Source organism: Podarcis raffonei, chromosome 8 (genome assembly GCF_027172205.1).
Source record: "Podarcis raffonei isolate rPodRaf1 chromosome 8, rPodRaf1.pri, whole genome shotgun sequence".
Lineage (NCBI taxonomy): Eukaryota > Metazoa > Chordata > Lepidosauria > Squamata > Lacertidae > Podarcis > Podarcis raffonei.
Genome location: NC_070609.1, coordinates 31,234,453 through 31,261,937, shown reverse-complemented (window position 1 = coordinate 31,261,937; position 27,485 = coordinate 31,234,453). Strand labels below are relative to the sequence as shown.

At 44.7% G+C, this 27,485-nt stretch overlaps 1 protein-coding gene across 3 annotated transcripts in view; it reads right to left on the bottom strand.

Annotated features, from left to right (window-relative positions):
* CSMD2 (CUB and Sushi multiple domains 2) overlaps positions 1-27,485 on the bottom strand; it is a 480,348-nt gene that overhangs the window by 98,938 nt on the left and 353,925 nt on the right. For all 3 annotated transcript variants that reach the window (XM_053398926.1, XM_053398927.1, XM_053398928.1), the window contains 9 exons: positions 22,830-23,045; positions 22,201-22,389; positions 17,975-18,144; positions 16,301-16,457; positions 14,615-14,806; positions 12,431-12,557; positions 8,440-8,642; positions 5,761-5,952; positions 3,313-3,451 (listed from right to left, as the gene is read on the bottom strand). In XM_053398926.1, the coding sequence (XP_053254901.1) occupies positions 3,313-3,451; positions 5,761-5,952; positions 8,440-8,642; positions 12,431-12,557; positions 14,615-14,806; positions 16,301-16,457; positions 17,975-18,144; positions 22,201-22,389; positions 22,830-23,045 (1,585 nt within the window). The remainder of the gene's footprint in view (positions 1-3,312; positions 3,452-5,760; positions 5,953-8,439; positions 8,643-12,430; positions 12,558-14,614; positions 14,807-16,300; positions 16,458-17,974; positions 18,145-22,200; positions 22,390-22,829; positions 23,046-27,485) is intronic.

Genomic DNA, 27,485 nt, shown 5'->3' with positions numbered 1-27,485 from the left:
TGCATGTGATACTTACCTTTGTACAGAAGGCTACATTTCGGCCATGCAGAAGCCAGAGAATTCTACCCCCACCCCCACCCCATATATCTCTCCGTGATTTATTCAGGCAAGGAAATGGGATAATCAAAGTCCAGGGTCACATTCCAGCCAGGCAAAGTACTCATGGAGGGCAGAAAGCAGGGCCAGGGCAGGGTGTAGCTCAGAGTCCTGAGAAGCAAAGAGAAGGGTCTGCATTTGGCCCCTTGGCCTAGGTTCACCCACCATGTAAAACAGAAAATAATGACAGGTTTCAGCACAGCAAACCTTTATCATTTTCAGCCAGCAGCCATAAAATAAACATCATAATAAAAATTCAAGCTCAAAATAGGGGAGAAGAAAACAACAGCAACTAAAAATTGAAACTTAATTTCAGTTTTGCTCAAAATAGCATCAAATCCAAATATACCAATGACTGAAACATCACCATGGCAATTAACTACCAAGTCTGAAATAGCTTTTACTTGGACTCTTGAGTGTAGAGAGAAACCCCATGGGTCACATAAGAGTTTGCGTCATACAAGAGGTAACTTAACTTTTTTTTTTTTAAACAGAGAAATTGGAAGTAGGATAAAATAGCTCTTTGAAATTGGGAGCGTGACTCAAGATAGAAAAAGGGGAACTGCATTAATGTGGAAGGTCTTCCAATGCAGAAGCTCCAGAAATACAAACTCATTGTGCCAATGGAACCCGGTGAGATGTGCTGGCATGGCTTAAAAGTGAATGGTTGTGAAGGTTTCTCAGAGCCTGCGGAATGGAACGGTAGCCGGTAGGAGGTTCTATTACGGTCATGCTAAGATTTACAACACAAGATGGGGAGGGGGGAATTGCCCATCAAATAGAATGTTTTGATTTTTAAAAATGCAGCCTCAGAATGTAAACACCAGCTTCAGAAAGGGCCTGAAGATCTGCTGGAACTGAGATGGAGTCTACAGTCATTGGCCCTCTATGTGGAGGCATACCATGGAGAAGAGGAATAGGATTGTGCCTCCTGAACCACACCCCAATGTCATGCAACTGCCCTGCCCTGCTCCTTTGAGCTCCACGTGTTTGGCAAAAGTTTAAAGGGGAGGTCCTTGCAAAGGCTCCTCCACACAATATGGAACTCTAATTTGTGCAAGTCTCCAAATCATGCCGTGCAGCCTCCCTAGGTAGAGCCACCTCACCTTTCAGACTTTCGTCCCCCAATGCACCAAAGTCAAGGAGACATGGAAGTTTGGAGATGAGGCCAGTGGCAAAGCCCTTCATCCCCTGCTTCATTACAGTGTTGACCCTTCATGTGGCCACTTACATGAAAAGGGCTCTCACATTAAAACAACACTATACTGATACACAATAAAAGCAGCATGGAGGAAAAATACAAAGTGTGCTTCCATGAGATTCATTTGGCAGAATGACAGGATACTGATTTAATAAACAATTATGCGCACGCACGCACGCGCGCACACACACACACATATACATATATATTTCCAATTTCATATATATATGAAATATATATGAAATATGTAAACAAATGTATTATCCACTGGTTCAGAATACTTGTAGGAAAAATATGAGTTGTCACTTGCCAGCAAAAAGGCAGCAGAAAATGCTTCCTGGTGGATCTGTAAAGTGCTACTACTGCAAAGCAGGATCTACACTGTGCCTCCCATCCCATTGTTCTCACTTCAGCAAATGAGGTGGTGAGGAGAGATGGGGAGCAAAATAGCATCTTTAGGGCCTTAACAAATAGGGATAATACAAGCTGGGGTTTCAACTTGAGCTAATGTGTTTATCATGCTGGCAACACACTGGTTAACAAATACTCCAAGAAAAAGCAAAGCATATCTGTGTAACAACTTTCACAACCCTTTAGTTATTTCCCACCTCCATTTCCAAGTTTGCAGCAGATGAAACTGAACTCAAAAGTTAGGCTGAGAAATGTTTCTGCCCAGAAAGATTTATCACTGTTGACAAAAATCTGCACCGTGACAATGAGGAATGTTCCCACCCAAAAAGATTTATCATTGTTGACAAAATCTTCACCCTGCCAAAAGCAGAATTAAAATCTGACCAATGTTACAAAAGCTCTTTGTCTGATCTCAGAGCATTGTCAGTAAGGAGGTTTTCTAACAGCTGAAGTTCCAGCAAATGCCTGCAGCCATTTTGGATGGTGGCTAAAAGGCATCTCATATGATCAAAGGCGTTCAGTTTTCAGTGTGGGTGTTGCAGAGGACAGCCATCTTTGATTTATTTCAGTGTTCTATCTAGAAGAATGAACCCCAAGCTTCATTCCGGTTTTCCTCCTTGCTCAAATTTGCAAAAAATAGTAACAGAAAAAAATGCATCTATTTAAGTGGGGAGAAGTCAGTGACTGAGAATATCCTACTTGAAGCTAAGGGGCCAATGCAGAAATGCAGATGTCCAATTGTTGTAAGGAGGACTGCTGATGTTAATGACACCCCCTCCCCCTTTTGCAATAAATGTGAAGTGTGTTATGGAAGTCATTCCTTTCAAAATTTATTTTGGAATTGGTTCATGTGCAGTTTTCAACCTGTGTCTTTCCCTCCCTACACAGGTAAGAGATGTATATGAGCACATAGATTAAAACCACTACACAAAACAGATTCCTGATGTGAACGCATAATCACATCAAGATTCCTTTACATCTGATGTGTTCCTCAATCTGCATATGCACTCATGCACACCTGAAAAAGAAAAGGAAATATGCACATTGAAAAAATATGTCAAACTGAACTTGCACTATGATCGGAACCAAGTCTGGAAACTGAATACAGAACCATGTAAGATCACTAAAGCACTGGTGGTGCCCCAGGCACTTCAGAGTCCTAAAACTCTGCCTCCAGGAGAAAAGAGAAAATACGTGGTGATTAACACAGAGGGGGGTGCTCCTTTTTCTTTCATTTTCCCAAATGATTTTTAAATCCCCCCCATTTTTTCCCAATTTTTCAAATATGTTTGCATTTTTTTTAAAAAAAAATCACATGAAATTCTTATTTCCACGTGTATTTCTCTTAATATGTGTGGATTTTTTTGTACTTAGTTTTGCCAAGTGTCTGCATATTTGCAAACCATTTCCCTCTCCTGTAATGCATTTTTGTAATTTTCTTTCTTCTAATATTCATATTTTGTGAGCGCTTTCTCCTCATATACACTAGAGAGCTGCATCACGGAGTTTGGTGAAGTGTGAATTTCAAAGTATAGCAGCAAACTGAAGAAGGTACCTCCCCTCCCATCCTTACCTGGTAAGAAAGAGAAACTTGGAGAACTTACGTGTGAAATACCAAGGCAATGACATAATCGGGAGAGACAGTCAGCTTCCAGTCACACTCCTTTCCTGGGGGGTAAGGCTCTGGGTAGTTTGGTGACAAGATCACTCCTGAAGGCCCAGTCAGGATCCCACCACAGGGAGCTATAAGAGAAGGCATACATGAGGCTTATCTTTCAGAGCCTCTTTCTCATGCACACATGCAAGCCATCTGTTTCAGGTACTGGAAAAACTTAGGAGCAGTCTAAGGACCTGAGTAGGGATGCAGGTGGCACTGTGGTCTAAACTACTGAGCCTAGGGCTTGCTGATCAGGAGGTCGGCGGTTCGAATCCCTGCAGTGGGGTGAACTCCCATTGCTCGGTTCCAGCTCCTGCCCACCTAGCAGTTTGAAAGCACGGCAAAAAGTGCAAGTAGATAAATAGGTACCGCTCTGGTGGGAAGGTAAACAACATTTCCGAGTGGTGCTCTGGTTTCACCAGAAGCGGCTTAGTCATGCTGGCCACATGACCCAGAAAAACTGTCTGCGGAAAAACACCGGCTCCCTCAGCCTGAGCGTAGCAACCCCAGAGTCATTTGTGACTGGACTTAACTGTCAGGGGTCCTTTATTTACCTTTACCTTTTTAAGGACCTGAGTATTACCTAGCAACCTTAGGAGCGTCTTCCTCCTCTACAATCCCTATATCTTCCTAGAGGTTTGTTGCTAATGACATTTTTCCCTCCAACAACATGCTCCCCTCTGGATGACTTGAAATAATTTCCAACCAGCCAGGCTCTAAACACAGAAAAAAGCAGAGCTCAGTTGAGGTTTTGTGGGGTGAGATGGTCTCAGCAAGAGGGATTTTCATAGGAATGGTTATGTGGCCCTTCAACCTGCTTATAGCTCTTTTCCATATAAGGCAGAGATGGGCCCAGCAGATGTTGACAGACGCCAGCTCCCATGATGACACGTGGAGGGTCCAGGGTCCTGAACCCAGCCATAAGGCATTTTCATGCCTTTTGGAGCACGTTTGCCAAAATAATGTATAGTTTCACCTTTCCAAAGCAGTGGTTTATCTGGCTACAATTGGTTGGGTTGGGTATCAAATTATCAAGTCACTCACAAAGGAATGAAACCCATAAGCTGCCCTCTAGTGAAAACAGAGAAAGAAAGAAAAGAAACAGAAAACTCCTGACCTTCTTTTTAAATTAGTTTTAGAATGAAAGGGTATTAATTAATTTCCCTTGCTTGGGATTATATTTTATAAATACAAATTAAGTACAAGAGGATGACACAGACAGCTAACATTTAATTAGGCCATTAATTGAACATTTATTGCTTCGGTGTACTTGGCATGACAATTTTAATACAGCGTGGACCTGTGTGTGCATGCATTTAACTTTTGGCTGGGGACGGGGAGGCAGGTTTGGTGAAAAAAGAGGGGTAACACTGCTCTTTCCTCTTTCACTGTTTCGAAATTCAGTGAATTTGGGTGATGTGGAATTTACCCAAACTGCTCCCACCATTTTCTTTTCTGGAGAATGCCCCAGAATGATGCCACCTCACGACACAGCATCATACTGGGCCATTCTGGTGAAGAAAATAATAGTGGCTGGCAGTTGACAAAAGCCCTTGTGCTCTTCATCCCCCTCCTCACAATATTTACTCCCTCCAGTCACTGAAAATGCTCCCCCTCCACCAACTACAATCATCTCTTTGCAACACAAAATCCTGGAAGATGAGAGGGAATTGCAGCTTCAGCACCGCCAGAGTTACTGGGTCCTCTCCTCCCAACTCATTTGACTTGCCAGCTCAAAGGGGAAAGACCTCTGTGAAACATCTTTTTTAAAAAATAAAAATAAAAATCATACCAAACTGTAATACAAAAGTAAATATAAATATAGATTATCCTCCCCCCTCCCCATAAATACATTTCAAGATTCAGCTTGTATTTGTTTAAACCACACTACAGTGGTACCTTGGGTTAAGTACTTAATTCATTCTGGAGGTCCGTTCTTAACCTGAAACTGTTCTTAACCTGAAGCACCATTTTAGCTAATGGGGCCTCCTGCTGCTGCCGCGCCACCGGAGCACGATTTCTGTTCTCATCCTGAAGCAAAGTTCTTAATCTGAAGCACTATTTCTGGGTTAGTGGAGTTTGTAACCTGAAGCGTATATAACCTGAAGCGTATGTAACCCGAGGTACCACTGTATATTCTACAGGTAGGATTAAGAATATTCTGTTTCACACAATAATGTGCTACAATGTACAATAATAATAATAATAATTTATCGATTCATTTATTATTACTACTACTACACTAGATTGCAGCTCTGGCCCTGCTCCACACTAAGTTCTCATGAAGCAGAGAAGCGATCCAAACTGGGCTAAGCACTTCCTTTTCCTGCTGGTTCTACTGTGACTGTCTCTAGCTGCTGGGCAACTTCAGAGGGAGCCAAGTTGAAGCCTCTACCTATGCAGGTGGGGGGGTCAGGTTGCCAGAAAAACCTGTTCTCAATCTGCACGCAGCTGATCTTGGCGTCCCCCTGCAGGGCGTAACCAGGATCACACTGGAAAATGATGGAGTCTCCTGCCTCCTTGCTGTCGCCACTGCGGCTCCCGTTCTGTGGGACACCCGGGTCATTGCAGGAGGTGGCAGTGGACACTGAAAACAAGAAGGGAAAAAGTGAGTGAACTAAGGCAACAGCGTTTCTCATATATTAACCAGTTCTCAATGATTCCACAGTTCAAACCATGGGTCGAGAACCTCTTGGCTGGAGGGAGGATAGAGAGGTGTGTGCAGGTGTGTGTAGAAAAAAGACTACTGTTCAAGGGCAAAATTCACATTTGTTGCCCTGTTCTCTTATGCTTCGGGTCCCATCCAACACTAGCATGCAGCCCTTGATCTGAAAAAGGTTCCCCACCCATGGCTTAAACCTAGAAAGGCCAAATGAGGTACTGTGGACTGGAGGTGCTCAAGGTTCCCTGCAGGCAGCAAAGGGAGAAGGGCCATCAAAATAAGAGCACATGTGATTGTCAGGCAATATTGGCCAATACCAGCATATACCAGAGACACAGGCTTCTATTCTTGCCTAGTCAACAGAACAGGGGCTTCCACTAGCCACAGCTTTCCCTGGTTCTGTTTCCAGTCTAGTCCAGATGTGGGGGATCCTGAGCTGGAGAACATGACTCTCCTTTCAGGTACCTCCACCCATAGTCTGACATTGTTGAACAGCGCATCTCAGACACTGAACGTGTCACTTGTCATTCAAGGTGCATACCAGTCTTAGCCGATCTGGGGGTATTTATACTGCCTGCCACTTTCCGGACTTAGAAGGATGAGGCTGCAAGGTTTCCCTGCATCCTGTTCAATGGAAGAAAAGTGTGGTGCAAGATGTCCACACTCCTAGTCCAATATTCTAACCTCTCCACCACACTGGCTCCCTTTGTCACCATAGTTAGCCACTAGGCGACATCAGCATTCCTACACTTCAAACGTTCTGCAGAAGTTTGCCTCCTGTTGGTTGAGGACAACAACAATGCCAGGCCATCTATGCTACATGGTCCCCTTTGGTGTTCCCATTCCACAACACTGCCTGAAACTTCTTGCCTGTGTGCAGACAGCCCTTCCTCCCAGCCTAGATGTTCTGTTTTTGGTTTCTCAGTGGCAATGAAGTACACTCTGCACATGCTTAGATGCGCTGTCACTGTTTCAGTATAAGGCATAAAGCCTGGCACTGACAACAGGCTTTGGTGACTCTGCACATCCTCACGTCAAACACTGGTGTGCACGTGTGTGTGTGAGCTTGCACAGGGATGCATGCTCAAGCACACAATATCACTCGTTTCACAGATGACATCTGCCTCTGCAGCTGGGAAAAAGCTGCAGGGGATGACAAGTTCAAGTGTGCTCCGTGGAGTTCAGCCTGATGTACATTTGCACTCGTTCATGTTTACTTAATAAGCCTGGGCATCTGCTAATCCTACATGGCATTTTGTTACAATCTTATGTTAACCATATGCTCTCAAATAAACTGTACTGCAAAAAGATGCTCCTACTAAGTGATGGAGAGGAATTTTGCCGCCAGCTTTCAGAGGTAGTCATGGGCCTGACCTTTTTATGGAAGGAACTTGGGAAATCTGATGTTATGTTAAGTGAAAACTCACTCTTGTTCTTTCCAGTGCCCAAGGCTTTAAAAACAGACAGAATACCTCTTAATTGGAGGGGGTGCTGAAAGCAGCAAGCAGCCCCTTGAAAAGAGGGACTCCAAAGTACGCTTATTAAAAATAGAACAAAGCAATGGCTTTGTTTGGGGGAACACTGAGGGTCCCCAGGTGCTTCTCAGGGGTTACTCAAATAAGATCATTCAACACCTTATACACGACTGCTGACGATTCGCTGCAATGTGGAGGAAAAGTGCTGAGGGTTTGGAAAGCATTTATGGCACACTTGGGCTAATCCTGGGGCCCAAGAGGCATAGCCAGGGACCCATGAACCCTTGGGTGTGCACCAAATAAACTTCTCAGAGTCCTCTCCTGCGCAAATGTGTTTCTGTTTGCTTGGTTTGTAACACATTTTCTCAGGATGGAATTTTCATTGTGGAAATGAGCTTTCAAAGGTCATGAAATGTTCTCTACTATCTTAGAGGTTTCTTATTTTTTCATACCTGTTTGCAAATAACATCACAGCACAGTATATCCAGATTTAGCTTCCTGGTGACATGACTGAGGGCAATTGAGGCCCTTGTGTTGCCCTCACTTCAAATGGGAGGATGGGAAGAAGGGAACACATTCCCTTTGCTGAGGCAGCTAGGCCAACATCCCCTATCTTGCCATGCTGCTCAAGAGTTCCACCTGGGGAGTTAAAGGACCAGTGTTTTTCTATGCTGATGTTTGATTCTTTGTGTTCATGGGGTTTTTTGCAGGGGGGGGGGCACTCCTCAGGACATTCCTGAGCCTCTGATGGGTCTGAGGTACAGAGTGCAGAGTATGGTACAAATTAAAAAAGGGCTACTGGTGTGCTGCTAGTGCTCAAGATTCTGCACCTAAGGACCCCTGGTCTAAAGCCCATGACAGGATGAGGAAAGGTGCTTCCATCTGATTCTTGCCCTCCTTACACTCTCAAATGATTAGTACTGTTTATCAGACCTACCCGAAAACTGAATGGCAAAACCCTGCTTGCTGGTGAAAAAGTCTGTGTTGAACTGGAGGACCACGGAGTTGAAGGTGCTGTGGACGTCACTGGGCAGAGTGGAACCGCTGACTTCCTTCAGGAGAATCCCTTTCTCCACAGGCCCATCCCAGATCCTCAGAACATCATGGAACTCCTCTGTGTGGAAAACCATGAAATGGAGGCTGCCATGCAAAGTGAGAGGTGGAGGAGAGAACAGATACAATAAGGCTATATCTGCACTATAGACTTGTTGTAAGTTTCAAAACTGCAACTACCTTGGCTCCCCCAGAGAGCCCTGGGAACTCTAAGGAGATAGGAAGAGTCTGCTGAGTCAGGCCATTGGCCCATTCAGTCCAGTATTCTGCTCTCACAGTGGTCAACTCTAGCCTGATCAGAATGCCCCAAAAACTTTGTTACATATCTCCTCCCACTCCCTTCACTGCACAGTTGTCCTCAGGATTCCTGGGTTGTGGGGGAGGAATTGGCATCAAACAAGTCACTAGGGTGGAAAAATAATATGAGATTGCTGGTTAAAAGGAACACGAAGAGGAGCACAGTTCACGGTGACAGGAAATTGGGTATTTGCTACGAAGAGAGAGGGATAACTGGACAGTCACAAAAAGATTCAATTCAAGATAAGCTCATTACAGAAAGCAGAAAAGAACAGAGAGAAAAGGAGTTGCCTTTTCCAAATGCCTCTACACACTTCAAGCCAAGTTTAACAACCACTTCTGTTTTCTTTATTATTGGTGTTCTTTTCCAGCCTGTTAGGCGGCGGCCGCAGCGGCACGGCGCTTTCAATATTTTAATTCCGTCTTCGAGATAATAGGTACTGTGGCAATGCATTATATATGTCAGACAACTGAATGGTTATTAATTGACTGCTTTTTCAGGCGGCCCAAACCTCTCTGACTTTTTATTGAATATGCTTGTTATATTTGTATTTTCGCCAATGTTTGTACTCGAGATGCAATAAAACATTGAGGAAAAGCAGTGAGGGAAGATGTGAGGCTTTGAAGAAGGTCCCATCACTATTGTTTGGCACTCCTCTGAAACATCTTAAAAGACAAGAACCCCATCCTTCCTCCCGCTGAGGGAACTTACAGGGGACTCACAGCTCGCTCACAGTGACTGAATCTGTTTATCCATCAGTATGTATCTATTCTCTCTCTCTAATACACACTTGTCCCACTTAATATGGGGATGGGGAACCTGCAGCCCTCCAGATGTTGTTGGACTCCATCAGCCCCAGCCAGTATCATGGAGTCCTAGGGAAAGCCTGACAAAATAAGTAAGTTTTCAGTAGCTGTTTAAAGCCTGCCACAGTGAGCATAGGGAAGAAGAAGAAGAAGAAGAAGAAGAAGAAGAAGAAGAAGAAGAAGAAGAAGAAGAAGAAGAAGAAAGGTTTGGATTTGATATCCCGGCTTTCACTCCCTTTAAGGAGTCTCAAAGCAGCTAACATTCTCCTTTCCCTTCCTCCCCCACAACAAACACTCTGTGAGGTGAGTGAGGCTGAGAAACTTCAAAGAAGTGTGACTAGCTCAAGGTCACCCAGCAGCTGCATGTGGAGGAGCAGAGACGCGAACCCGGTTCCCCAGATTACGAGACTACCGCTCTTAACCACTACACCACACTGGTGAAGAGACGTTCTAAGGGGTCAGTGTCACTACAGAGAAGACCCACTTTCGTGATGTCACAATAGGAGAATCTGCCAGCCATGATTTGCACACGGGGCCTCCTTTGACATATATCAACCGTCCTGTCATGGTTCCTTCTAAGCACTCTGATTCAGACCAAGTGTGGGAGCCACCTGAGGATAAGGGATCTGAATGGCAGGTGGGATGAGATTATGCAGCAGAGCCCTCTTGCTGAGACCCTCCTCATGCACACAGATCTATGGGCGAGGCAAGAGATCCAGGGGCTGAAAATGATAGGCTGATCACTTTGATTAACGCAGGTGTAAAATACTAACAGTGATTTTGGCTAATAGCAATGTTACAGTAGTATATTGGGATCAAGGGATTTTTATTCAGCATAAACAGGGAGCTGATCATTTATATCACCAAAAGGGTGCACAGAGCTCCTTAACCCCATTTGAAACCCCTGCTACCCATTTGCTGAAGCCCTCCCCCCTCCTTCCCTTTTCTGGTCCCAAGGTGGTGACCTCATGGCAAAGCAGCACCATGGAGAGCTCCCAATAGGGCAACTACACCTGTGGAGGGCTGGATGTGAAGTCTTTTGAACTTCTGCCTCCAGTTCCACCCCTTATGTTGGAGGACTGTAAACTCTAAAAGGGCCATCCCTCTGGCCTGAAGACAAGCACTTCTCCACATGCCCCCACATCTGGTGCACTCCGTGTGCTGTTGGTCTAGCAAAGTGATGTGAGAGGCCCTCAGTTCCTCAGGTCCAGGGAAAGGTGCCTGTGAGGGTTTGGGCTCTATGGGCCCTTCCACTGTGGCACCTTGGTTTAGTGTCATGACACACATACCCTGCCCCTACCAGCTAGGTTCTAATATTAGGAGTAAGTGTAGACTGGGAAAAAGTTGAGTAGAAGGGGAGAAACTGCAGAGGAAATGATGGGAGGGCAGACAAGGAAGGATCCAGCATTCTTTGCTCAAACCTCTTTTTGGTATTTTGATTTCCTGTTTGGGGCACTCAAAGAGTTCCTTTTGCCAGTAGCAGAAGGTTACCAGATGTCCCCGTTTCCCGGGGACAGTCCCTGGATTTACAAATCAATCCCCATACAAAATCTATTGAAGTTGAAAAGTGTCCCTGGATTCATTGAAAAAAATCTGGTAACCTTACAGTAGCGCCTAGGCCAGAATCACAATTTAGAGTATGTTTAGCCTCTGGGCTGCAGACACTGCAGTTGGGAACATAGATCTTTCCGGAAGTAATCCTTGCTATAAACTCTACAGAATATATAAAACTGATTGGTGCCTGGATGGAAGGACTCTTTTCAGAGTACACCTACTGAAATAAATGAACACGACCTAGGTCTATTAATTTCAGTGGGTCCTCTCTGAATAAACTTAGTTGCATGCCACCCACCATGACAACCAGTTTTTTGCGGGGTTGGGAATCTGGTACCTTTTTCTTTTCTTTTCCCAGTCCCTATTACAGCAACAGGCACAAAGATGAAACTAACCTCAAAAGAATCAATAGGTATGGCATTAACTCTCTGCTTCTATGATTAAAGCTAGCCCACCACTGATTAATCAACTAGATTTTTTAGAAACAAAATAGTTGATTAATTTACTGATTATGAAGCTTGAGGTCCTATTTTTTAACCTTCTGCCTATGCAAAATAGTAAACATTGCAAAATAAATTATGCAAAGTAAGAGAAATCATGCAAATATGGTCAATTTGCATAATTCACACACATTGCACAACCCAGCTACTCTTGCCAGAGATTTTGGGTTATTTTGGCACAGGCTTTTTCATCTATTTATTTATGTTTAATTGCAGAGCACAAACAGGTCTACACAGGGGCACCTGTTCCCTGCATATAGCATGATGTGATTTAGATCACCAGGGGACATGGGAACGGGAGTTGAGTGGGTTGCCCTATCTCACATCGTGAGCCTGTTTTAGAGAAGTGTGAATCTAATCTATTCCAGATCTATAATTAATAAAAGCCATGTTGCTGAATCAGGCTAACGATCCATCTAGTCCAGCATCCTAATCTCACAGTGGCCAACCAAATGCCCATGGGAAGCCCACAAGCAGGACCTGAATGAAGCACCATTCTCTCCCTGCTTATGAAGCCCAGCAACTGGTATTGGGAGGCATGGCATCTCCAACAGGGGTGTTAGAACATAGCCATTATGGCTGGTACCTACTGATTGTCTCCTTCTCCCCCACGTATACGTCTAATCCTCTTTTAAAGCCACCCAAGTTGGTGGTCATCAATGCCTTTTATGGGAGCAGAATTTGGTGCAAAGAAGCACTTTTCTTCCATGAACTCACCCTATTGTGCAGCCAGCTTCTGCTTCAATAGTCCAGACACAGTTGAGGTTGTGGTCATAGGGTGTTGGGTAGCCTGGAGACAGGATCCTTCCCGAAGGCTCATCTTTGATACTGCCCCCACACTCCACTGAAAAATAGCAACACTGGGGTTCCATTGCTGCTCTGCATGCCATTTGCTTAGTAGTCTTTGGCAACTCCCCCCACCACCACCCCCGTATAACCCTTTGAGTTCAAGAGGCAAGGGATCATAGTAACTGCATACAGTACATAAAAATACAAGGGAGGTGATAATAGAGAACAGCGTCACCAACTATAGGGGGGAGAAGGGGCTTCACCACCTCAATAATTGTAGGTAGAGGGCTGAGCCCCCCATATTGAGGGGGCCACCGTCCTCTGCCTCCACTTCATTCAGAGCGAGGACAACCTTCTAAAGAGAAGGGCTGCAACTTAGTGGCAGAGCACATGCTTTGCATCTAAAAGTTCAGATAATCAGTCCTGAGTGTCCCCAGTTAGTGCCGGGACAGATTCTGCTTGAAACCCTCATCAGCTACTGCCAGTCATTGTCCACAATACTGAACTAGACAGGACTGATGGCAGAAGGCAGATTTCTATGTAACCCTTATTTATTTATCTCTGTGGTTTTTTTTTTAAAAAGCACCCTTTCAAACTATGAATTATCTTTGTCTTCCATTGAACCAGGTAAACAAATCTGAAGCACAAGGTGATTGCAGCACTTGCCCCAAGGGGAGGAAGGACTGAGCCAGTTGAGGCTGTGAAGATGTTCACCACAGAGTGCTACTACTGATTGCATGTCAGATACCATGGTGGATAGAGACTGAAGCTGCACTTTTGCTCACCAATACAAAAAATCACTTGAGAAAGTTTATGCAAAAAGTGGCCCTCTGTGGCTCACAATGGAAACCTTCCAAAGGGGGTTGGACTAGATGACCCTTGTGGTTCCTTCCAAAGCTACAGTTCTATGATTCTATGAAGAAACAACCCCCAGCCCTGAAGATATGTCCAACGAACAAGCTAGTGTCCTCTAAATAGATGAAAAAGTAAATTTCATTCAAATTCAGCAATGATTATCATACTGCTAATCAACACGTACACAAATGAATGGACACTAATTCCTCTCCTGTGTGGCTGGAAACTAAAAGGACAGATATTCTTATGTGGACAGATGTAACCAAACTATTAAAACAAGATATTGCAACAAGTGGAGGGCTTGATTTATATCCTCATTGTATACTCAAGGAGACAAACAGCCCCGGTCCTATTGATTGGCTAGTTAACCTGAAGGTTATTGGAAAATGGCTGGTGCGAAACCTGGAATGGAAACAGCAGCAATTAAAACTACTGCCAGCATTTAAAACTGAACTGGATGAAGCACAAGTGAGTAAATCTTCTGGAACAGCCCTTCCATTGATTGGTTCCCACTATTAGAGCTGGTGCTCAGCTCCTATTGCACTTGGCTCATTCAGAGCTGATTTCAGACTGAGCGTCAGAGCGGCACTCAAATCCAGACTTGGAAATGTTGCTCTGCAGTTCAAGCTCCATGAGTTCAGCAGGCTGAGCTGAAGAAGGTACTATCAGGAGGCCCTGCTCTGATAGCCAAACAAAAACAAGTGAATCCCAGAGACCCTGACACTCAGGAAAGGTAATCTGTAGGACTGTTTTGTAGTGGGCAAGTCATTGTTCTAAATGAGGGGCAGATCAGCTTAGTGCCCTCCAGATGTTTTGAAGTACAACTCCAATGGTCAGGGATTCTGAGAGCTGTAGTCTAAAACATCACTGGCTACTCTTGTTCTGAATTCAGTGGAGACTGGTTCATAAAGAGGTGTTGCCATACAAACTTTCCTTACCTGCCTGCCTTCCTACTTACAACCAATACAGGAGATGGCTCTACTGATCAACTTCCCCCCTGCTCCTTAGTCCTAGGTGCAGACCTTGCAGAACTCAGTAGGGAGGAGAAGAGGGACAAAGCTAAAATTAATTGGCTCCGCTTGTCATTAGCTCTACCACCACCTACTGTCTGGGCTTCTTGCCTTCTACTGCAGCAGCCCCAAATGGCACCAGCCACCACTGTCAAAATCATCCAGCTCCTCAGACAATGGCCCCACAGCAGTCATGCTAAAAGTGACCCAAGTGGGTGGGTGGTCACACCAAAGGGAGGAGTCATACCTACGCAGATGGGGAGTGGCTGATCCCAGGCTCGCCGCTCCCCAGTCAAGCAAGCCAGCACCCGGCTCCCTCGCAACGTGTAGCCGGGGTCACAGTTGAAAGAGACAGAGCTGCCCGCAAAGTGCCCCTCATCGTGGACTTTGTAGCCAAACTGCGGGATGCCGGGGTCCTCACACTTGATCAGCTCAAAACCTCAAAGCAGAAGAGAGAAGAAATTTGTTATTTTGGAGACCTTGCCTGGCCCAATCCATGCCACTGCATTAGCAGAACCTGCTCACAACTGCAACTTCCACTGGCAGATGAGGCCTTGTTGGTAGAACTATCACCAGGGCCTGCCCAATTGGCACTGACCCGTGACAGGGCCTTTTCAGTAGTCGTTCCCCATTTGCAGAATGCTCTCCATAGTAAAGAACATCTCTCTCCATCGCTATTTAATTTTAAGAGGAATTTGACAACATTCCTGTTTACCCAGGGATTTGGTGGGCTTCTTTGGGAGAAAGCATTAGGCGTAAATTCAATTAATAATAAATCAATAATCTGAGTGCTCCCAGGATCTCAGCACCATAACCTTGCCAGGATTGAACCACTGAAGGCATACAGTAATGATAACTAACAAGCAAAAGGAATAACTATAGTTGGCATTCGTCTGTCTCAAGGGACAATGGAGGGCACCTTTGGGAGTGAAGTCCAACCACTGTGTTAGCAGCACCAAAGTAACCTCTCTAGGAAACATTCCTGGACAGTGTGTATGGAAGTCCTGGGCTGCCCAGACAACAAGACCCCTCTCTCAGTTTCACTGATGTGGTCCAAAGGAAAGCAGAGCAATAACAGGCAAGTAATAATAAAAAAGAGTTTGCAGCTGAGTACATAAATATTGCAACAGTAATAGATCTGGAGTAGGTGACAGGACTTCCAGGGCCAATTTCTGGGTAACCATCTCCTATTTTAGAAAATAAAGCATTGGTGATCCACCACATCACACAACCTTGCTATTTGTTGAAGGCCCCAAAATAGTGATGGGCAACTGGCAGCCCTTGAGCTGAATGTGACCTACAAGCTCTCAAATGCAGCCTTCTGGTTCCTCACAGCTGCTTTAGGAGAGAAGAAAATCTGCTCCCAAAGCACAGGCTGCATTGCCCACTAAACCACAAATTTCTCAGCTCCACAGATTGGCAGCCTCAACCATGTTACCTCTGCCTATCAAGTTGTCCTGTGCTTAAGTCAGGATACAGGCAAAAGAGCTTATTAACCAGAGTGTATTAACCAGCTTCTCCCCAGGGGGAAGAGCCCCATTCCTATATGTTAGCTAAAACAAGCAAGGCTGAAGCCGAGGCCAGCAAGGGGAAGAACTATGGCCAGAAGCTTTGTTGCTATTCATACCAGGTGTTCCCAAAGATGTGCTTGGGATCACATATTGAGAGAAAGCACTACAAAATAACTGGGGGTGGGGGACTTCATGGGAACTAGGGGCTGTGCTCAGAGGCTAGAACATCAGGCTGCTAGTTGAATGGACCTAGTGGCCAGCCCCCCCACACCTGTCAAAATGTCCTACAGGGTTTAGGGCACAAGACATGCAGTCCACTGGCTGGAAACAGTTTCCTGCCTCTGCAAGAAACGTAGGAGTCCCACCCGATGATGACCCAGCTTTTATGCCTTGTGTCACAGCAAGGTTGTCTATGGACTTACTAGAAAACTGCAGTTCGAATCCTTGACTTGTGCTGTTGCCATCTGAGATGAATTCGAGCCACATGGAGCTGGAGGTGCTGTTGACACTGAGGCCCAACATCTCTGTCCGGCTGAAGGTGCCCAGGAGGCGGGCAGAGTTATTGTTGCCATCATAGATCTGGAAAAGGGAAAAAGAATTGCAACTGCGGATGGGCCGCTCCCCACAGTTCTGCCCACCCCCAGCCTTTGCAATGTCTTGACCCAATGCCTTCTTCTGGATAATAATTCTGCTCACTTTCTGCTTTTCTTACCTATAAACACTGATGGCATTATATCAATTAGAGTTGAGTGAATGCCCCTCCCCAATTTCTTAGTCCCATTAATTGTGAAATGGGAGATATTTTTGGTGGTTTTCAGGGGTTGCTGGAAGAGAAGTGAGATTTCCCAGAGGTTTTTAAAGTTCTGCTAAGCTGTGTCTAGAGCAGATTTCCCCCAATGCCCCACTCTTTTTGTGGGAAATTGGTTGTCACCATGGGGGGTGGAAATGATACCCCTCATCACCCAATTAATGGCATTTTAATGGATTAATCAGATTATTTTTTAAATTAGCATAAATTTGCATATGATTGAGGAAATAAATATATCTCACAGGAATCACAATATTAAATGTGACATTCTTTCTGGAATAAGGGTGAAATGAGCTTATATTATTATTTATTAAATTCATATTCTGCCCTTCCAGGTCAGCAAACATGTCAGCACTAAAACAGCACAATTAAATGCATGTATAAAATGTTCGCATAAAAAGGGTATTGCCTGATTAACTGGGAGGGAGGCAGCTTTTCAGTCAAATAAAAAGTTTCATCCAATCAATCAAACTGATAAATCAATGAAAAGCTGCAGTGAGTGGCCCAGAAGTGTATTAGATAGTGTTCACTGGAACTCCCCTGGTGGCTACATTATTTTTCTGTTGGAGGGTTTTGCTTGGTCTTTTAAGAAGCAGAAAGGGGGAGGCAGAAGAGGAGAAAGAAGACAGGAAGAGAATGAGAGGGGAGGAGAAAAATGGACATGTAAGGTGGAAACTAAGGAAAAAGAGTGCCCGGGGCCTTAGGTCGTGTTAAAGGTGCTCTGTATTTCCCTGTGTGGTAAACCACCTCATAATAAGCCATCCCTGCCCCACTCTTCACCCCAAATCCAAGGAAAGTGTTGTATATTGTGAATCAGTGTACTGAAGAGGATTTAGCTCTTTGGCATTAAACTAGAACAAATGGCAATACGAAGAAAACTCACTTTCCCAGATAAAAGAGGCAGGGCAAATGGAGGTAAAGATGAGTCCTTAGTACTAAGCATTTTATAAAAAAAAAAGAAATGAAATAAAATGATAGATGGATAGCACTTTGGGAAAAAAGAAAGAAACCCAAAGCCCAGTCACCAACATCAGCCCGTCCCCTTAAAGAGGCAGATATGCTTTCCTAAGAACTTTTCATTGAAACATCAACCACCATTTTGAAGATGTTTTCTCTGACAAAAGTTTGAGAAAATCTAGGCTGTCAACATTTGGGAAGCAATTGTACTCTGACAGCTGGTTCCTGCTTGGCAGGGTTGCAAATTCTGCTCAGGATTAATCCATTTGGAGATGAGTGGTTTTTCTTCATTGTAAGCCTTTCATCTGCCCACCAGATAATTAGCCATTACCTTCAAGACATCCCGGGCCTCCAGGCTGAAAGTCCTGGCTTTGAGTTGAATTCCTTTCCCTGGCTGTGTCTGGATGGAGTAGATACATTCGTGGTTGTTGTTGTAGTTCAGAGGGTAGTTTGGTGACAGCAGGACGCCTTGAGTGCCGGTTACAGAGGAGCCGCATTCAGCTACAGAGAGATGCAGAGTGGTTGGGTTTTAATATTTCCGGAACAGGCCACTAGTATAAAGCGTGAGCACACGCACCTTTGGTATGTTCCCTATCTGAGTTGGGATGTGCACAAATTCTCCTATCTACACACATTCACAGAAGTCTAGATCCAACAAAAACACATGCTAAAACTCCCATGAACCACAGAAAAGAAAGCAGTGCCATCGGGGCAGGACTTTGGAGAAGTTCAGGATCCCACCCACAGCAGGGTAAGCAGGGATGGTGTTTCCTCCATTCCCAAGAGGACCGGCTTACCACATTTTCAAGTAAGCAAGGGCACGTTCAGGCACTTCCCTGAGCATGAAAACCCAGTGGAAGAGGTGCACATGCGAACCCTGCCCCAAATGTCCCCACTGAGTGGGGGAGATCTGCAGGGGGTTCTTGTGTTTACTTGAACAGAGGCAGAACTATCTGTGCAAAGGATACTGATAAAGCACAGTCTCTGCTCCTGCGAAGCTTTCTATTTGAGCTTAGGCAAATGTGAGTAAAAAACAATAACAAAAACCCCAACCCTGCAGACCTCAAAACAAAATATTCCCCCCCCCCTTCCAGTAGCACCTTAGAGACCAACTAAGTTCGGTTTTGGTATAAGCTTTCGTGTGCATGCACACTTGTATCTGAAGAAGTGTCCATGCACACGAAAGCTCATACCAAAACTAAACTTAGTTGGTCTCTAAGGTTCTACTGGAAGGAATTTTTTTTATTTTGTATTGACTACGGCAGACCAACATGGCTACCTACCTGTAACTAGACCTGCAGACCTCATTCAACATGAAGAGGTTGGGAACACAGAAAGGAGACTGATGCACACAGAATTTGCATGTTTCAGAACTGGCTTCTACAGGGAAGTTCCCATAACACCATTTAATTCCTTCCAGCCATGGAACACACATTGAGGAACTCAGGACTCAAAGTTATAGCACTCAGAGTTATAGCAGACCAGTCTGCTGCCCAGCAGAGGGACTGGAAACAACCTCACCTTGACTGAAATATCCAACCAGCCATATCCCCCAGCTCCAGTAAAATCAAAGTCAACCTCAAGATTCCCTTGTGAACAGCCAAGTTGACCAGGGAAGGCAACAGGAAGACAGTGGTCCTGAGAGTTCCCCACAGTTTCACCACTGGCAGCATAGGAAGACAACTATTTCTTCCAGGTCAGACTATGCAATACAGAATTGTTACCTCTGATTGGCATTGACGTTCCAGGGCCTCAGGAAGAGTTGTGCTGATGGGAACTGTAGTCCAAAATGCTTTGAGAGCACCAGGTTGTGGAAGGCAAATACCAAAGTGGGAATAGAGATCTGCATGTGTCACTTGCTGCAGGCAAAGCATTTCATTGCCCGTTTCAATGCACTGCCCTGTGTAAGTCTCCTACAGTCACCCAATGTTACAGCCAACCCAGGGATTGCTAGCATCTGGTGTAACACAACCTTTTAAGAAGTGCAATTAGCACATGTGTCTTTATGGAACTCATTAGGCTCCTGATTATTGAGAGTGGCAAAATTACCGAGGGAGCACTTCAGCATATTTAATTCAGGAAAACGGATCTTCAGCAAAAGAAAACCTCCAGGTCCTGAACAGACTTGTGTTCTGAGGCTTCACAGTCCACAAATACATTCACACATATTGTCCAGTGCTCACAGTAAATGTTTTGGCATGTCTACAGGGGTCTCAGTCTCCTAATTGCTCTACTTATACCTAGTAGACATGGTATTGATTCACCACTACCTTCATCATCATAATCGCCATCATCATGATGATATGAGTCAAGGTCTTCAGGGGAAACAGAGCACCTGAGGTGGGACTAGGACCCCTGCATGAAGGTCACACTCTAGGCTGCCTCCTAGAAGTGGAGGAGTGGGGGCAGCAAATAGAGATTGTTGGTGAAGAACACCTGGACACTGAGAGGTAGTTGAGGGAAAAATTACTTCCTTAGCTAGATCTACTAATAGAGTCTCCTTGAGAAGGTGCAGAATATTTTTGGAGGAAATTCAGGAATTAACAATGCTGTCTTCTGAAGTAAAGGCTGTTTTTGGACAGCTGAGTAATGAGGTTGAAACACCGGATGCATGCTAGAGTGAGCTGCATGAACACCTTAGCTCAGAGAGAGGTTTCCAGGGAATGAGGAAATTCCTCTAAATTCAGTTGAGGAAGATCTTCCCTGTGAGTTATTGAGCTGGTGAACTGCTTGCTCTCCTTCATCAGGGAGATATTCTGTTGTCCTCTTCTCCCTATGTAGTGAGCGCTCCTCAACCAAAGCAAGAGCAGAGCCTCCTGCTGGCCTTCCATTGTAACATCCCCTGTAACTAGAGTACTTCCAGAAGCAGGGGAATTCATGGGCCCACCTGATCTGGCTCTGAGATGCAGGAGAAGCTGGCCAACTGGGAAGATCTGCCATAACTGAGCTGAAAGTGGCAGGTGCTGCCACTGAATGTGGGGTGGCTGGTGTGGAGACAAGAGCCAAAACTTGAGTAGAAGCAGAGCTGGCTATAATAATGTCTAATGTCTTTACAGGCTGCAATTTTGCTGCTGCAATATGCTGAGGGGGGTGGGGAGTGTGGATTCCCCCCTTCCTATTTAAGTACAGGCAAAGAAGCCCTTTGAACAAATCCATTGTTAACTGATCGTTAACAAAAAAAATGTGGGAAAACTGGCTCACCTCCCACTGAGAGCTAACTACTAGCAGTTTGAAAAGACTTAGCTGTACTGAGCAAAAGGATGGCAGGGAGGGGAATCCAGAGGCTATTGTGTCTGAAGTCAGAGTCTAAAGAAGATGCAGATAAGCAAACTAACAATTGAATAGGCCTCAATAAATGAGCAGGAAAACACCAGAGCTGCGGAAGGAGAAGAACTGTGTGGCTGGATTGTAGCCTCCTGTAGAAAGTAACCCACATATTTTGCACCACTCATTTCAGCCTCTAGTCTCACCCATCTTTTGCCTCTGATCCTGCCCACCACAGGTTTGTGACACCCAGAGAGTTGATTATTAGATAACGAAGCCCTTCATCTGGAAAAAAAGAGCTCTCTCTATTGTAGACCATTAACCATAGTTTTTAAGTTTGCACAGAACAGGCAGCTCTGATAAAGCTCTGGCTTGTTCACCTGCTTCCATGATGGAAGGAACGAAGCTTCCAGAAAGGGGCTTGGACCAGGTGCACACCACATGTTCATGTTCTGGATTATTAAGTCAGGATTTGATCACAATAATTCGCTGAGTTTTGCCACCATGGTTTGAGCTACCTATGCTTTCCAAGTCCTGATTTCACCTGCCTAGGCTTAGGAGGAAGGACAGTGCAGATTGTTTTAACTGCATGTGACGACCCAGCTTTTGCCAGGTCTTTGCTTGTCCATAGATACATAGAATTGTAGAAGGGATCCTGAGGGTCATCTAGTCCAACCCCTTCCAATGCAGGAATCTCAGCTAAAACATACATCACAGATGTGCATAACCTCTGCTTAAAACATTTGATGGAAAATCTACCACTTTCCAAGGGAGTCCATTCCACTTTCTGACAGCTCTTACTTTCAGAAAGTGCTTCCTAATGTTTAGTTGGAATCTCCTTTCTTGTAACTTGAAGCCATTGGTTTGGATTCTATCCACCAGGGCAGGAGAACACAAGCTTGCTCCATCTTCCATGTGACAGCCCTTTAGCTATTTAAAGATGGCTCTCATACCCCGTCTCAGACTCCTCTTTTCCAGGCTAAGCATGCCCAACTCCCTTAACCATTCCTCATAAAGCTTGGTTTCCAGACCCTTGATCATCTTGGTCACCTTCCTCTGCACATGTTCCAGCTCCCTGTTTTCAGAGAAACTCCACACGTGGGTGGTGCAACAGAATGCAAGACAGATCCTCCTATACGTCTTTCACTTGCCTTGCCCCACCTTGTCCCTCCAACACTTCCTGCCTGTTGGCACTGAGAAAGCCCACAACCCCACAGAGGACTAGCTATTTGCCCGTGTAACATTATGACATGGTAGATTGCCCAAGCAAAATTAAAGCACGTGACCACCTACCAACACACCTTGGCAGAGGCGAACTCCACACACGCCGTCTACCGCCCAGGCAGGTAATGCGCGAGATGCCCTCCAGCCGGTACCCAGGGAAGCAGGAGAAGGTTAAGACATCCCCCACACCAAACTGAAGGCCCTTGCGGATGCTGTAGACCGGCACTTCTGGCTCGTCACAAGGCTCTAGGTCATATTCTGACAGACAGACAAAAAAGCAGACATGGCATTACTGAGCAAGCCAAGAGTTTTTCTTCTCCTATGATTCAAGGGCAGCCCCATGTAGAGCGCATTGCTTTATTCTCCATAAGGATCCAGCAATGCCCATTCCCACAAGGCTTTTTCCTGCTTCCTGAGCTCTTAACTTAACACCTTCATGTCACATCAGAGCTGCAGGGGCAACAAATGGATCTTTGAAAGATTAGTTGCCTGATTTTTGGTGACTGGAGGCATTTTGGACACACACACACACAAAAATAAAGTTGTAAGGATTGTGTAGTTGAGGAGGAAGCAGAAAATGGTGTGTGTGTGTGTGTGTGTGTGTGTGTGTGTGTCAGACAGCCACATCAAAATATTTAGGAAGGTGGATAAATGCTGTAGGTTAGGTACCCTTGTTTTAAAGGAAAAACAGTGCCTACCTGAAAAGGTGATGTTGAAGCCCTCATAAGAAATGGAGAAGTCCGAAATGAAGCGGATTTGAGCGGAGAAGTTCCCAAAGAGGCCAGCGCTGAAAGGAGCAGGCAGGTGGGAGCCAGTGAGCTGTTTCAGTGGCTGGCTGAAGCTGCCATTCTCTGTGATCAGCAGGTAATCATGGCCACTCTCCAAGTGGAAGGTGTGGAAGGTGAAGAAGACACCTGTGAAGTGACACAAATGCAGGGAGGCACCCCAGTTCAAAGATATGTGTCAAGAAACATGATTGAGCAGCAGCATTAGAATTCACCATTCACTGAGCCACTGAGTTCCATGGTACACAGCGTTTTTCAAAGAACCAGCTTTTCACTCTGAAAAGACGACAGCCAAGGCAGTCTAAGGAAAGTTTGCTTTTCTATTTTACTGTTTTGCATATTTTGTTCTTATTATGGAACAGGACAAGGAGCTGGCCTCAAACACTGGAAGCCTAAATGGGATATCGGGGATATGTCAAGGAAGTTAAGGCAGTTGCAGGTTGGAGCTGCTGATTTGATTGCAGCAGCGCCTGCATTAAAGTTAATAAATAACAAAAATAAAAATAAATGGGGACATTTCATCCTATTTGTTCCTTATTTAGGGGCCTTTCTCACTTTTTGCTTTCAGTCGTACAGATTAGAAACTTGACTTCTAAACAAATAGCAAATGATAATACTGAGATACTCATGAACTATGCACTTTATATAACATCATGTGGAACCTGCACTCCTTTTCTACTCTCATGTGTGGAATCACAGCTCACACAGAGCCCTGAACCCAGATGCAGCTATGCTTTGTCAGGGGTGGGATTTGTATGTGAGTAAAAGCCTTAGGGCTTGAGAGGAGGTACAGTGGAGAAGCGCTACTGCACTGGGCCCAGAGTCAGAAGATGGCCCCGACTCTGACATTTCATTCTCACTTCTTTCCTAAAAATGTCTTTTTTAAAAAAGGCAATCTCTAGGCCTTATCCAGGAAGTCCCATCTCTAGAGTTCAGACTCCCTGACTCCTTTTTTGAAGGCTATATTTTGGCCTGCCTTGATGCATGTGTCACTCTATGACTTTTCTCTAGAAGTAGACATTAGAAAAGAGGTCGTCTGGCTCCCTGTGAAGGGACTCCACAGACAGAAGCTGCGTTTTTATCTTCCCTGGTAGAGAAAGCAAAAGGTAGCAGCACAGACAGGAACACATGCTCTTTCCAACTGAGGTTCAATTTTACTTCTGTTCTGAGTGTGCAAACATTTTTTAGAAAAACATTCTAATGCAAATAAAGCCCACCATTAGGACCTCCATGTTACAAGCAAGAGGCAGCTGCAGTTGAGAAAGAGTTGGTTGCATTAGCCCAGCAAAATTGTCCAGTGTTGCTGGTGGAGGGCTGAGAGAGAGAGAAAAAACCCCTGCAGTATAGTTCAGTGTTTCTATCTAGTCTCATGTCATATTAGGGTTGTTGTTTTTTATTGGGGGGGGGGTGAGGCAGCTGGGGAGATATTAAGCAGATTATAGCAGCAATGTGGGAGGAGTGATTTACTGCTTTCCCACCCCTGGGAAAAACAAGGGGCTCCTTGGGGGTGGATTGGTGCTGCTGGTATAATGCCTAAGTGAGTATGCCTATTTCAAAGGCTCAGATTTTTATTTTTATTTTGCTAGAAAAAAGCAAAAAAAGCAAAGCAAAGGGAAGGGTGGCTGTTTGACCCATGCTCATAACATCGCTGTAATTACGCATTATAAATAAGTAACCACTACAAATGCTCTTAGGATGCACTGTTTGCTTTTTAACAATTTATGCTTCAATTTATCCAAGCACTGCCATCTGAACCTTAGTTGCTGTAAATCTGAAATCTCTTTTGACATATACGCCTGCCACCTTTGAATATGGCAAATACCATGCCTGGCCTTGTGCCTTTAATAGCTGTGTGTCAGGCAGAAATTCAACAGACGAAGCCTTTTTTCTTTCTTTCTTTTTTAGTATGGAGGTACAGTTATGGGGGAAAGCTTCACCTCCTGAGATTCAGTCTGTCAGACACGTTATTTGCATGTAGTTGCCGATATATTTCGGGGCCTTCCAGCCATCTGTGAAAAAGGGTACAAATGCACACACGGCACACAACATATGAAAATGTTATGCAAATTTGCATCCGCTTTTGCGAATGACTTGGGGTGGGGGTGGGAATTGCATTCAGTGTATTGGATCTAGAAAAATCCTCTTGACATCTCTAGTATTAATCTAACTGAGGCTTCTTTCTGGGTAAATATGCCCTGGATCAGGCAGTGTGCTTCTCTTTGGGAAACCCCATAGAGAGAGGTCCCTGAGCTCAAAGGCTGCTGGAAGAAATGCTCTATGATATTACCAGTGCATCATCATGGCAACTTAGATGAGTGATAGAAACGTAATTAGTAATACTTTACAACTGCTGTACCTACATTATATCACTCATTCTTACAACAATCCTGCAGTTGGAAGGCTCGGGGAGAGGTTGTGGCTTGCCTAAGGCCCTGAGTGAGTTTAGGGTCATATCAACATTTGAACCAGGGATGTCCTGATTTGCAGCTTATTCCCTTAAACACCCATTCATCACAGATCAAAGCATGCTGAAAAGGGTATTCTGGTCACACACCAGGGCTGTGGAGTTGGCTGACACACTTAGCAGCTTGTCATACAAGTGATATACAGGGAAGTAAAAACTGAACAATACTGTAAGGTACTGAACATACACTGTGGTGAAGGGTGGAGACAAAAGCACTCTGCACATGACCCAAGGCATTCCCTTCTTTATCTACTTATATTTCACATGTTCAGAGAGTGACCATTGGCATTAAAAACAGGTCCAACATTCCTTGCTGAAACTGAGCTTTGCTTTTTATTCTTAGCAAACCCGGGGCCTGCCAGACAAATTGGTCGAGCTGGATTCTTAGCTATCTAATCTCTTACAAATATACTGGGATTTCTTTCTTTCTTTCTGATGCATTTTAATGTCTTAAAAATAGATTTATTTTTAAACTGTAATTTTACAGCTCATTAGTCCATAATGCAGATAAGTTCTCTTGGCCACACAGAAAAGAGATTAAAAGCACAGAGAATCACAGCTGGGAGGCGAACATGGGGGAAAGTCTTATCTCTACGGTGCTAAAACATGAGTAAAACCTTGGACTGAGCCAAAGCCACTCACGGTCGGTACAAAAAATGATCAACTGTGCCAAATACATCTCCCACGCCCCAACACTCCTTAAGAATTATCCATCTGCATACTGAGATTGTCAGTTGTTGTCGGTGCCCTCCATGATAGCATGTAGAAATTTCTGATTGGTTATGCAGTACAGTGACATCCTCATATTCACTATGTATCTGACTGGCTTGGATCACCTGCATGACTGCTCTAGGAAGCATTGCTCTTACTCATATTGCCCACATTTACCCTCACTGACAACACTGTGAAGCAGGATCTAATAGGCTAGGGAGTGCTATGATGGTACCTCAGTCACTACCAAATATGTGACTTGTGATTGGGAAAGGGAGAGAAGCAGGAGTTGTGGGTGGAGGCTACCAGTGCTAAAGCAGAAGCTTGCAAAAGAAAGTTATGGCTTACCAGGACAGTGTGAAAACGTAAGCTCTGGGAGAGGAGCTTGCAAATACTTTGCACCTCCCTGGTCTCTCTCTCTCTTTTTACTCCCATACCACACTGTGCTGAGCCAATATTAGCATGCTATCCAAACTAGAACTTGTGGTTCAGCTCTCTCTTCATTAACAATGAGGTGTAGCCAATGGCATAGTGCTGTCCTGCTCTTTGCCCCTCAACAGGTGGCATTCAGTGGCATATTGCCTCTAATTCTGGAGGTAATATATAGCCATGAGGACTAGGAACCTTTGATGAATAATTGTCCTGTCCGAGCCCTACAAGAATGCATCTATGCTATTCTCCCATCACTCCTTTGCAAGAACTTCATGCTTATAATTGACTTGGGGGATCAAGATGCCAAGGGTCGATTTCATCCATCATTCTAACTGCTGCCAGCCAGATGGTTTTGGGAAGCTCACGAGGTATGAAAGCAATAGCCTGCCCTTGTCAATTCTCTTATGTTACCTGGTATTCAAAGGTATACTACCCATGAAAATGGAAGCTCCATGAATTAATTGCTAATAGATCAATGTATTAATTTTTCTGATCCTTAAAAAAAAGCCACTTGAGTGAGAGCCATGACCCCTATTTTAGGGTAATACTACTTAATTATCTGCTTCCACTGATTCACCTTGCCAATCAATTTGGAGAACTGCTTTCCGGTGAAGTGGGGTTTCCATTTGGCTGTGCCAAGTGTCTGAATCACCTAGGCCCAGCTAATCATGTGGCTTCTTCCTGTCAGATATTAATGACGCATTCAGCCTTGAAACTGCCATCATGGCCAGCCCCAGATATACATAGCGAACTAAAAGCACATCTGGAAAAGGTGTCCTTGTGCCAGTACCACCAGCTTGCTATGCTGTCCTCCACTAACAGAAGACTCCAGTTCAGAAGTCTTAGTGAAACCACATTCTCCTCTGCTCCATTAAAGTCAAGGACTATTAAAGGAAACTGGGCCCTTGCAAATGAAGAGGCTCTTTTCATCAAGGGCAGATGAGTTAGTAACTGAGGTAGAG